We start from the raw sequence: 11,272 nt of genomic DNA, 5'->3' as shown, positions 1-11,272 counted from the left end.
TAAGGTAACACATAGGCACAGGGGATGAGATGGTTAGTGCAGCTGTAACATTAAGAAGCATCAGCAATGACTGCAATCCCATTATTCTTTATTAACATCTCACTAAGAAGCACAAGAACTGGAAAAAGTGCACAAAACATATATGTTAAAGCTCCAGAGACTGGGATCCCTGTCACCAAAGAGCTCACAAACACATAAGACATTGATGAGAATAATTTGACGTTCACAGGAGCTCTGGGTTTGTACAGGCGAGGAGGGAGGGAGTCAAAAACCAGGTCACGTGATACATTTAAAAAAAAAATCATTGACAGAACTACCCCCCCCCACCACCACGTCACTTCCTGTGCCTGTAATATGCACCAGTTGTGCATTATAATCCTTACTCTGTAGTTAGTACTTTAGTAACAGGACGAATTTCAGCAGCAAACATGCACAGCCTCAATGTAATGTGTCTTTCCCTGATAGCAGCCTTTATCAGTAAGTCATTCTCACTTTGGAGTTAATGAAGAATATTTAATCCATCTGAGCGCTCCCACTGTACAACTGCAAACTTTCAGCTCTTAACAAGGACATATTGTCCTGGAGTTACAGGACACGTCCATCCACCTGCAGTAAGCCTGAGCCAATGTGTGTCTCTCTTTCCAGTCCTGGGCGGGTTTCATGTCTGCTCTCTGAGATGATTAGGATGTGTAGGAGCTGCACTGTGTGTGACTGGGGGCATCCTAATCTGCTGCTGTTTTTCCTTTTCAGGCTCTGCCTCAGGGGATCAAGTGACTCAATCACCCTCAGAAGTTACTGCCAGGGAAGGGATGGAGGCGACACTGAGCTGCAGTTACGATGTAACAGCATATTACATGTTCTGGTATGTGCAGAAACCGGGGCAGACACTGCACCTTCTCCTGAGAGATACCACCAAGAACAAGGACCTGGAGGAGGAACTCAAGGATCGCTTCTTTCATAACCACGACACCAAGAACAAGCATTTCCCTCTGAACATCACCAGGCTGAGGACCTCTGACTCTGGGACATATTACTGCGCTCTGAGTCCCACACTGGGAGGAGAGCATAAGGCAGATGTACAATAACTTCCTTCTCACTGTTATCTGGCAGACTTTACACTATGCTTATACAGCGCCACCAGGTGGCAACTTTGTCTCAGTGCATCGATCCCAGAAATCAAAGTAACAAATACATTGTGTGAGCTGCAATCTCTGAAGCTAAGTATGTAGGAGGGGGAGATGCTTCCTCTCCTGCTGGTTCATGATTGGGAAGTCTCTTTCTCTTTGTAACTCAATATACAGTACAGTACATAAGAATGCAATCTTCCTGAGACAGGTATTTATTGTCACAATGATTTGTGTATATATATATATATATATATATATATATATATATATATATATATATATATATATATATATATATATATATACATACATACATATACATATATATATATACATACACATACACATACATATATATATATATATATATATATATATATATATATATATATATTTAAAATAGTCCCTCTGAAAAAAAAGGAGTGTCTAGTACTGGGTAAATCAAATTTTCCAGCAATTAAATATTCCTATAAACCTTTTCTACATGTTTGATTCTACTCAATTACAGGTTTTTTTTTTTTAAATAAATACATGTTTTTACCCTATAGTTTCCTGGAGTTTTACTTTCCATAGGATCCTATAGCCAAGATGAATAACATGACACATACTATCTGTATCTTTCATGTGAGTTTAATACAATTAATCTGACCTATTTCCAGATCTTATTCTCGCACTAGATTCCTATAATAACTATATATTTAGATCGCTCTCTGTTAAGAAGCCTGTTATATGGAGGGGGTGGCAATGTACTGACTGATGAGTAGAAAGAAGCTGGTATAAGGAGGTAATACCACGTGCCTGTGCCCTTTTTAGAATGACGTCATACATGTGTGATGGGCAGCAGAAAATTGCTATGAAGGTGCCTGGGCAAAGCTTACAGACTCACACCCGCAGGTCTCATTATAATGATTCTCATCATTTCCAATCTTCTCCTGGAGCATCTGTCCGCTTTTCTGAGAATGCAACTTCTTATGGATTGAGGCTGCCAAACGGGTCTCCATTGTCCATTGATAGCCTTTATGGTAAGGGTCAAAATCTTAAAATGAGGCCTTCTCTCCGCCAGTGCAGGTCTTGTAATACAGGCAATGTGGGGGTTTTAAAGACTCATCAGCAGAGATTTTGCCAAATCCACTACTATCTGTAAATATGTTTTCCAGGTAAATACTCTAATTTTTCTCATTGGATGGATTTGAAAGTAACAGCTTTGCAGAAATGAGGCTTTCAATTATGTTTTTGTTAGTAAAAGCTCCAAGGCTTCTCACCTTCTCTTTCTCTGGGATGGAGGAGATATTTCTTTTTAGATCAATGAGGACATTACTCATACTGTAGCATCATTGAAGCATCTCATAGCAACTTATAGCATCTGTGTGTGCTTTAGGGCCTCTATAGCTTTCCTTTGGGAAAGCGTTTCTGCAGTGACATGTTTAATTATTCATTTAAATATTCTTTTTTATTCGCACTACAAGTCTATTTTTAAGATTTGAAATTCTTATTTATGCTAAGCAAGAAGTGGTCACTAGGTGGCAGTATTGTTTTGTCCCGCAAAGCTAGTCAAACCGTGAGCATACTGTAATCAAGTCATCATGTCACCCTATGCAATAAAAATCACATCTGCACTCCCTTAACCTTGACTTTATGTCGTGTTTTCTAAAAAATGCACACAATCATTCCCAGAGCAGGGTAACAGTGTGAGCGTTACAGCAGTAACCACATGTTCATATTGTGCTCTTTACTGTCACTCATTGCACTCAGGGCTGCCAACAGAAATCGTGTGGGTCAAGGACAAACATTTTAAGCAGGCCCCCTGTCGGCGGTATTGCAAACCGCCCCCCATTTCACACCTCACGAGCACCCTGTCTTCCCAGGTATTTTTCTCCATTCCGTCTCACCCCATCTCACTCTCCCACCTCGCATGTTTTTCTCTCTCCTGCGTCTCACTCTTACTCCCTCTTTTCCTCATTCACCCCCTTTCTCCTCTCCCTCCATCAAGTCAATCACCCCACGCTCACTCAATCCCACCCCCTCACACAATTCCCCCCACAAGATATATAACAAAAAACTTTCCACCACCCAATGCAAAAAACTTCCAACCCCCAAATACATACAAAAAATTCCCCACCCCACCAAATATATACAACCTCCCCCACCCCAACAAATGCATACAAAAAAAACACCTACCGAATACATATAAAAAAACAATACATATAACCACACACACACACACATACACACATATATATATAACAATGAAAAGAAAAGCGTCCCAACTCAGCACTCAAGTATACTCATCAGAACAAATATCAAAGAAAATTATAATTTATTCAACAGCACAAATAATCAAACATAAAATACAAAAAATATTAAAACAAACCCTGACATCCTCCTGTGATAGAATATGAATCAGACAGGGGAAATCCCATATGAAGATACTGATGGACCCCTAATACCCAAGGCAAGGGAAAAAAGCCTAAAAGCACAAAATATATGTAGAACAAGGGGTTAACAATAACCCCTTGAACCTACAAGGCCGGCCTCACCCCATGTAAATATAAAACCACACAGCAAGCATAGATAACACATGCACCAAATTGCCTAATACATGCTGATGTCAAATACATATATTATATACATACACCGTAAATGCAGTTGGTATAATCAAGGCAAACCAGGCACAGTACCAAAAAGAGACTGTTAGTATGGGATCAACAATGGTTAACAGTTCACATCAGTTACCATAGTCCATGAGACCATCCATGCCACACTGTGATAGTAAAATGTCCAAAGGGTAAAGGTCTTCCAATTGAGGGGTCCATCCGCAGGGGAGTCAGGGAAAAACAAACGCCCCAACACGTGTTTCACCCTCGCTTCATCAGAGGGCTTGATATATATATATATATATATATATATATATATATATATATATATATATATATATATATACCAAGAGAATGACCTAGTCGCAAAGGGAGACAAGAAAGAAAACGAAAATAGGGTAGTATGTCCTGGAAATTAACCCCTTAATTGGTAAGATATGCACTCACAGCGTTTCTAGCAATTCGAGCCTTTTATCCACCCTGGGATCTGGAACTGCATACAGTATTCTGGGAACGTTCCTGGATCTTTTTCTTCAGATTATCTGCAACAATTTCTCAATGCCAAGCCTCCGCCTCACAGATATGGATGCATGTATGAGGGAAGGTAAAGGACACACAAATAGTGTCACACTGTTTAATAATAAAAACTTAATAAAATATAATAAGTAACAAACTCACATTCTGTTAGGTCTTTAAAAGCAATTGAGAATGTTAGAGTATCTCACACTCATCAAGTATACCGGCTCACAGCTGGGCTCACAGCATTCACTGTTCTATAGGCAATATCCCAGTACACCTCTGATGATCCTCTGGTGTAGTGTGACTAGGGGCCTCATGCAGTAAGCGTTGATAAGGGAATTATCGCCATTTTATAGCCAAAATTGGGTTTGAAATTCAGTAAGCGCCGATAAGTGCTTGATTTCGCCAGGTTTCGGAGCCGATTATTTTGTTATGGCCAGTCGGCTGCCGATAAGCCTGTTCTCGCCACTGATCGCCACTTTTTTAAATCGGCTGGATTCAACAAAAAAAATCAGCTTATCGGGGCTGATCGGCACTACGAAATTGAGATGTTATGGCCAATTTCTCCCGCCAACTAAAGTTGGCAGTTTGGAGGGGAGAACAATCGCTAAGGCTGCCGGAACGGCACTTAGAAAAAAAACATCTTCTGTACATCAATGGAAGTCAATGGAGCGGGGACGTATAACAGTATACTACTGTTTACGTTTCATTGCTCACAATACAAACGTCATTTGTATTACAGTGTGGGGGTCATTCCCTGCATTGTGTCACAGCTGACGTGTATTATTTGCATAACATTCTACTTTTACATGTTGTCAGCATTTGCGGGTCACATTACTCATCATGTGATGATGTGTCAAGGGAAAATACTATACTCAACTCTTAAAGGAGAACCTCACATCATATCACACATTTTACTGAACTGAGCGACAATTATTTACATGATGTTACACATGTCACACATGTCACACATACACCGTATATTCATCTTCCTTTACATTACACAATGCTTGTAATGTGTCACGCATCTTTAAACGTTCATGTACATCTGTATTCTCATGTTTACATATAGTTTTGGGTCCTCCCTATTTTCATGACGTCACTTATTGGACGATCAATCACATTGCATGTTTACATTGTAACCGTAGCATTACAAGCACTTCAACCTAACTTATACACACATGTACAGTAATTCATCATTGGGACACCTTGTAAACTCATTCTATAGCAACTATCCTCCTTACAGAAATGCATGCATATGCACACGACTATTCATTGTTGTCAACATGTCACAATAACATGGCTAATTACACATGTTACACAAAACTTTTCCCACGTCAATCTCAGCCTTTTTGTCTAATTACATGACTGACTCTTGCGTTCAGAAGTTTTACATGCATTGCACATGCAACTATTTATTTGCAAGCAATGTTTGTACAAAGCTTCACGTCACATCATTGGCAAATATCATCATTCCCTGCAGAATACACACAACAAATACTTATAACAACAACTGCACACAGCTTGCCACAGAAGTACTTTATTATGTTAATGTAACACCTTGCATTTTACTATGTCATCTGACATCATCACATACCTATTTAAAGGACGCCCATTACCTGCTCATTCACAACTACTCATTTCAAAATGTTGAGATTGTTTAGGAGACGGAGGAACATTCTTTTCTATGACATGCTTGATGATCAAGAGAATGATATAGGGCAAGGGAGGGACACACCGAGGGACAGTGACAGGGACAGTCACGCGGATACGACAGGGACAGGGAGAGGGACAGGCCGAGGGACAGGTAGAGGGACAGGAGATCAGAGGAGAAGACAGAGGAGACAAGTTGTGCCTCGTCCGCGTCTGTACAGGGAGAGAACCCTGTTAGATGGGATGAGTGAGGAGGAGATAGTAAGTCGCTATCGTTTGAGTTCAGCAGCAATCTTATCTCTTTATCAGGAGATAAGGGGAGATTTAGATTTTTTCACAGCCAGAGGTCGTGCAGTCCCTGGGCTTGTTAAAATGCTGTGCTCATTACATTATCTTGCTTCCGCGTCATACCAGACAACTGTGGGCATAGTGGGCGGGGTCTCGCAATCTACATTCTCGCGGGCCTTGACCCAGTTTCTCTATGCACTCAATAGACGCGCTAGGAATTATATTCATTTTCCTACAGAGGCGACAGAGTGGCTGGAAGTCAGGACTGGCTTTTATAATATAGCAGGGATACCATGTGTGCTGGGTGCAATCGATTGCACACATGTTGCTTTGATTGCACCTAGTCAGAGTGAGCATGTGTACCGCAATCGTAAGCACTACCATTCACTCAATGTACAGGTGGTATGTGATGCGACGATGAGGATAATGCATGTGGTACCCAAATTCCCTGGTTCCAGTCACGATTCCTCTATCCTGAGGAACTCTTCAGTCTTCCATGCGTTCGAAGAGGGACATTTTGAACATGGTTGGCTGCTGGGTGAGTACACATTTACATGTTCTAACACAAAACACATTTTTATTTAGGAATGTTGGCATTGTAGAATTTGATCACTAATGTCAGCTTATGTGTGCTCCATTCATTATAGGTGACTCAGGATACGGAATTAGGCCGTGGCTCTTGACTCCGGTGCTAAACCCTCAAACTGAAGCAGAGGAGAGGTACAATGCAGCCCATATATCTACAAGATCTGTTATAGAGAGGACATTTGGCCTACTCAAGACCAGATTTAGGTGTCTGGACAGAACTGGTGGGGCTCTTCTATACAAGCCTCAAAAAGTGTCTGATATTATCCTTGCCTGTTGCATTTTGCACAATGTTGCACTCAGGCACAATGTACAATCAGACCTAGCTGAGGCTTTGGTAGACGAGCATCCCACCCATGTAGCTGCTGAAAATGAACAAACAGCCAGTGGTGGCCAGACACGCCAGAATCTCATCAATTCATTTTTTTCTTGTAAGTAAAAACATATATGTTCCAAGTTATACTTTTATAGTTACATTATGTTATCTTAACAATAATGTTTTTTTATATACCCTTCTGGTAGGACACAGATGAATATGGGTTGCACACCTTTCTTTTCTCTGCTGTGTGCACAAAGGGATGTGGCACCGGTATGTTATTGTTGCACAGGTTATATAATCCCTCTTCAATTGTACTTTAGTTGTGTGTATGTGAATACAACTGGGGTAACAAAGCACTAATATTTTAGCATTGTGTTGTTCCTTATGCTAACACAATACACATATTATGCCCATACTCATTCATGCTTCTAGTATGCTTACATACAATGTTATTGGTGCAGTGTAACATGTACATCCATATGATGTGTACACCAGGCTGATTTACATTTTGAATGTCATTAAATATACATGGTGTTGCACATTCAACACCAAATACACACTTTGCTGTGTTGTTTACGGTACTGAAGATGGCATGTCAATGTTTGCAATTTATATATTGTTCCTTTGCATTATAGGTATATCTCCAGTATGACTGATCATGGTATGTATATTTGCTGACATCTCTCATAAGATGTGCCTACATCAATCTTCCTATAATTATTTGAAGTCAAAACCCAACATATTGGTTTAAACACAAATGTAACATATATGTACTTTCTGTATCATGTATATGCATTTAGCTACTCTTGACCTTGCATGTGCATTGTATTAGAAAATGATTACTCCCATTTCATCACATTTTATGTATGTTTCCTTATAAATTCCATAAATGTAATATAGAGGTGTTTGGAGACAAGGGGATAACTGTACTTATTTGTTTACTTACGGGAGCTCATTCATCACGGATGAAATTGACTGATCATAACACTCCATGCATGAATGCCTGTAATCACAACAATGCGTACTACATCTTATATTTAGCAATGTAGATGTTTTTTAATGCTAGGAATTAATAGTCAACATTAATTTAAATTTGTGACATGTGTATGTATAAGTCACACGTGTGTGGATGTGTCCTACATGTACCAAGTGTAAAACTGTTAACAGAAAACACAATTTTGTCGCAAATGTTACTGTCATTTAGCATTTCTAATTTACCAATATGACAATGTTGGTAATATTTTTGGAATATAAATCACGTCACTTCATCATTATCATGATGATAATTATCAAGTATTCTCACAATTGTAACGTCAATCACGTGCACATTAGCATAGACACACTTTTTAAGACAACTGTTTGTGTCTGTATCAATTTGTGTAGGATCCATGTATAACACCGACAAATGATAACACCAGCTTTATTATGGTAGCTTATATCATCATATTGACTATACTATGTATTTTTAGAATGTTTAATAAACACACTAAACTATAGTTAGTTAGGTTAATGAAATATACACAGAAACGTACTTCATTACATGATGTTGATGTCATATTCAGAACATCATGCATTGTAGGGGACCACAACATCTGGCCAATAACATTATTTGCTACAGTCCCAAACCATTTTATCAACATACCCATGTAACAAGAGATTTTTAACAAAAAATGGCTAGTTGGTTGTAAGTGTCCTTTACATTGGGAGAAGGAGTGGCTCAGTGAGTAAAGACACACACTGGCACTGAGAGTTTGAAGCAGGGGAGTCTGGTTCAATTCCCGGTGTCGGCTCCTTGTGACCTTGGCCAAGTCACTTTATCTCCCTGTGCCTCAGGCGGCACAAAATCAATTGTAAGTTCCACGGGCCAGGGACCTCAGCCTGAAAAATGTGTCTGTAAAGCGCTGCGTACAAGTAGCAGCGCTATACATGAACATGCTCATATTATAATTATTATTAATATTCTTATTATTATTGTTACATAGTTTCGACAGTCATACGTTCCTTTACACAATAGAATACACAAATGTGTTAGCAGAGTGGGAATGGTTGTTATATATAAAACACACCATGCCATAAAATGATAGTAGTCATTAAAGAACACTCAATAAAAATTCATGAGGCACTATTTTGCAACATCATTATGTTAATTAAGTGCTTATGCAATATAGGCATAAGGGTATCACATTTTTAATTGTTTGTTAATAAGCGCTGCAAGCAATATAAAATTAGTTCCATATGTAGTATAGTAGTCGGTGGCTCCTCCTCACAATCATCTCATATAAAGGTAGACTCTTCTGAAATCATACATTGATCCGATTGTATCTTCCCCGACATCTCTGAAATACAGCAAACACATGATGGTCAAATATGGCACCTTACTATATATGTATCCGTGACAACGCGTTACACAGCTCTATATGATTGTGTACATAAACACATCACTCACTTATATGTTAGAAGTACAAGTGTACATCAGTATGTAATGTTTTTTTTAAATTTGTAGCAGGCATAACTATGTATATGATGTGAACGTTGCCTGTATACTGAAAAATGTGCACGCACATCTTAGTGTGCGCACGCACTTCACGCTTGGCTGCACTAACTGTTAGCGCATGCGCAAAACAAAGCGTACGTTGTGCGTTCAATACATCTTGAAAATACCATTAAACATAAAATCTTTATTTCAAATACAATGAATACGAAAGTACATTCGTTCTAAACGAGTACATCTGTATTCTTTTTAAACAGACGTGTTTGGACAGAAAGGACGGCCGATAACACAATGCGCAAATGCAATACGTGTGACGTCATGTTAAACCAGCGTGAAACGCACGCTAACACTCCTCCCACTCAATTAACATTCGGCTAACGCCCAGTTGACGCCTACAAACACTGAGCCGCACACATGACACACTGCAGTTACCGTTACTATAACAAAACATGACAGCCAATAGGCTTTGAGGCGCGCACGTCGCTTGGGGGCGGGACTTACGTCCGTAATCCTTTTTAAGGACGCCTTGGGCCATGACAAGGGTCCCACGTCATACGTGGTGGACCCGCTTTTAAATGTTGTAGATGTAGCATGATAACAAAACAGGTATGTGTTAGAGTTATGGTAAAATGTTGCTAATATGTTTACAGTGATAGGAAAGTACGTATATTTATTCCGTCAGCAATGTGTACTACTCTTTCAGGTTCTACTATATTGTATTCGGAAACAATTTATTTGTGATCGCTACATGTTATGCAGTCTGCAATGTTACGCTGTATCCACGCATTGAAAGGGAAAATGGTGGTTACAAAAAAAAAAAAACATTTAAACGCAGAGTCAACTCATAACGGTTGTTATATTTACCATTCTTCTAGAATTAACTCTTGGTCTGGCTGCAACTGGTCGCTCCAGAAATGCAAGGCTTTTTCATCCACGCTTGACCCACCCGCTGAATCCAGTATGACACACATCTCCTCCATGAAGCGCTCATAGGAATCGCCACTGCTTTCTTCAAACAATTGGTCGGGAGGTAGGTTCATTTCTTCGGGTACCCATTCCAATGCATTTTCAGCTGAAAGGCTTGGTACATAATCATAGTAGTTTTGTTGTTGTACAATGTGGGTTTCAGGAATGGAGGGTGCAGATATTGCAGCAGGTATCGATTCACACGGAACAGTAGTAGCGGATCCATTGCTATTGGCATTAGGAATAAATATGCCTTTAACCACAATATATGTGCCCTCTTTCACGGTGAAATGTTTTTCTTTGGCAATATTCCAGAAACCATAGTTGTCTTCTAGCTTATCCTGCACACGTTCAAAAAAGTCATTAGTTGATAAAGTGAATCTTATTGAGGAATTAAAATTGCGCGCATGCCGACGGTCTTGGTAATAAGGATATTTTGATCGAATCAAATCATAGATTTGGCGTGTGCTCGCTTGGTGTCCGCAAGTTCTCAAAATAGCTTCTGACACCATGTACTTATAGCCTAAATTCGGATTCATAATTTTCACGAATTCATCAGCCATTGCAGATTAGCACAAAAGATGTGTGCAGGTATCTGTTCTTTGCTCATCAAAATGAAACTGCTCAGTGGCTAACAAATTGCTGTGTTTCCTTTTCAAGGTCAACAAAAGTATAAACTGTAACTCCTTATTTCAAACGCCAATTGGATTTGTAGTTTTAATTGCTTGAA

At 39.4% G+C, this 11,272-nt stretch overlaps 1 gene segment (V, D, J or C); it reads left to right on the top strand.

Moving 5' to 3' along the window:
* Positions 1 to 354: 354 nt before the first annotated feature.
* On the top strand, positions 355 to 1,340 carry LOC142464546 (Ig kappa chain V-VI region NQ2-6.1-like). The segment is given in 2 exon segments: positions 355 to 477; positions 751 to 1,340. Coding segments are annotated over 2 exon segments (384 nt in total).
* The last annotated feature ends 9,932 nt before the right edge of the window (positions 1,341 to 11,272 follow it).

Source organism: Ascaphus truei, chromosome 13 (assembly GCF_040206685.1).
Source record: "Ascaphus truei isolate aAscTru1 chromosome 13, aAscTru1.hap1, whole genome shotgun sequence".
Lineage (NCBI taxonomy): Eukaryota > Metazoa > Chordata > Amphibia > Anura > Ascaphidae > Ascaphus > Ascaphus truei.
This window is presented reverse-complemented; position numbering and strand designations above follow the sequence as displayed.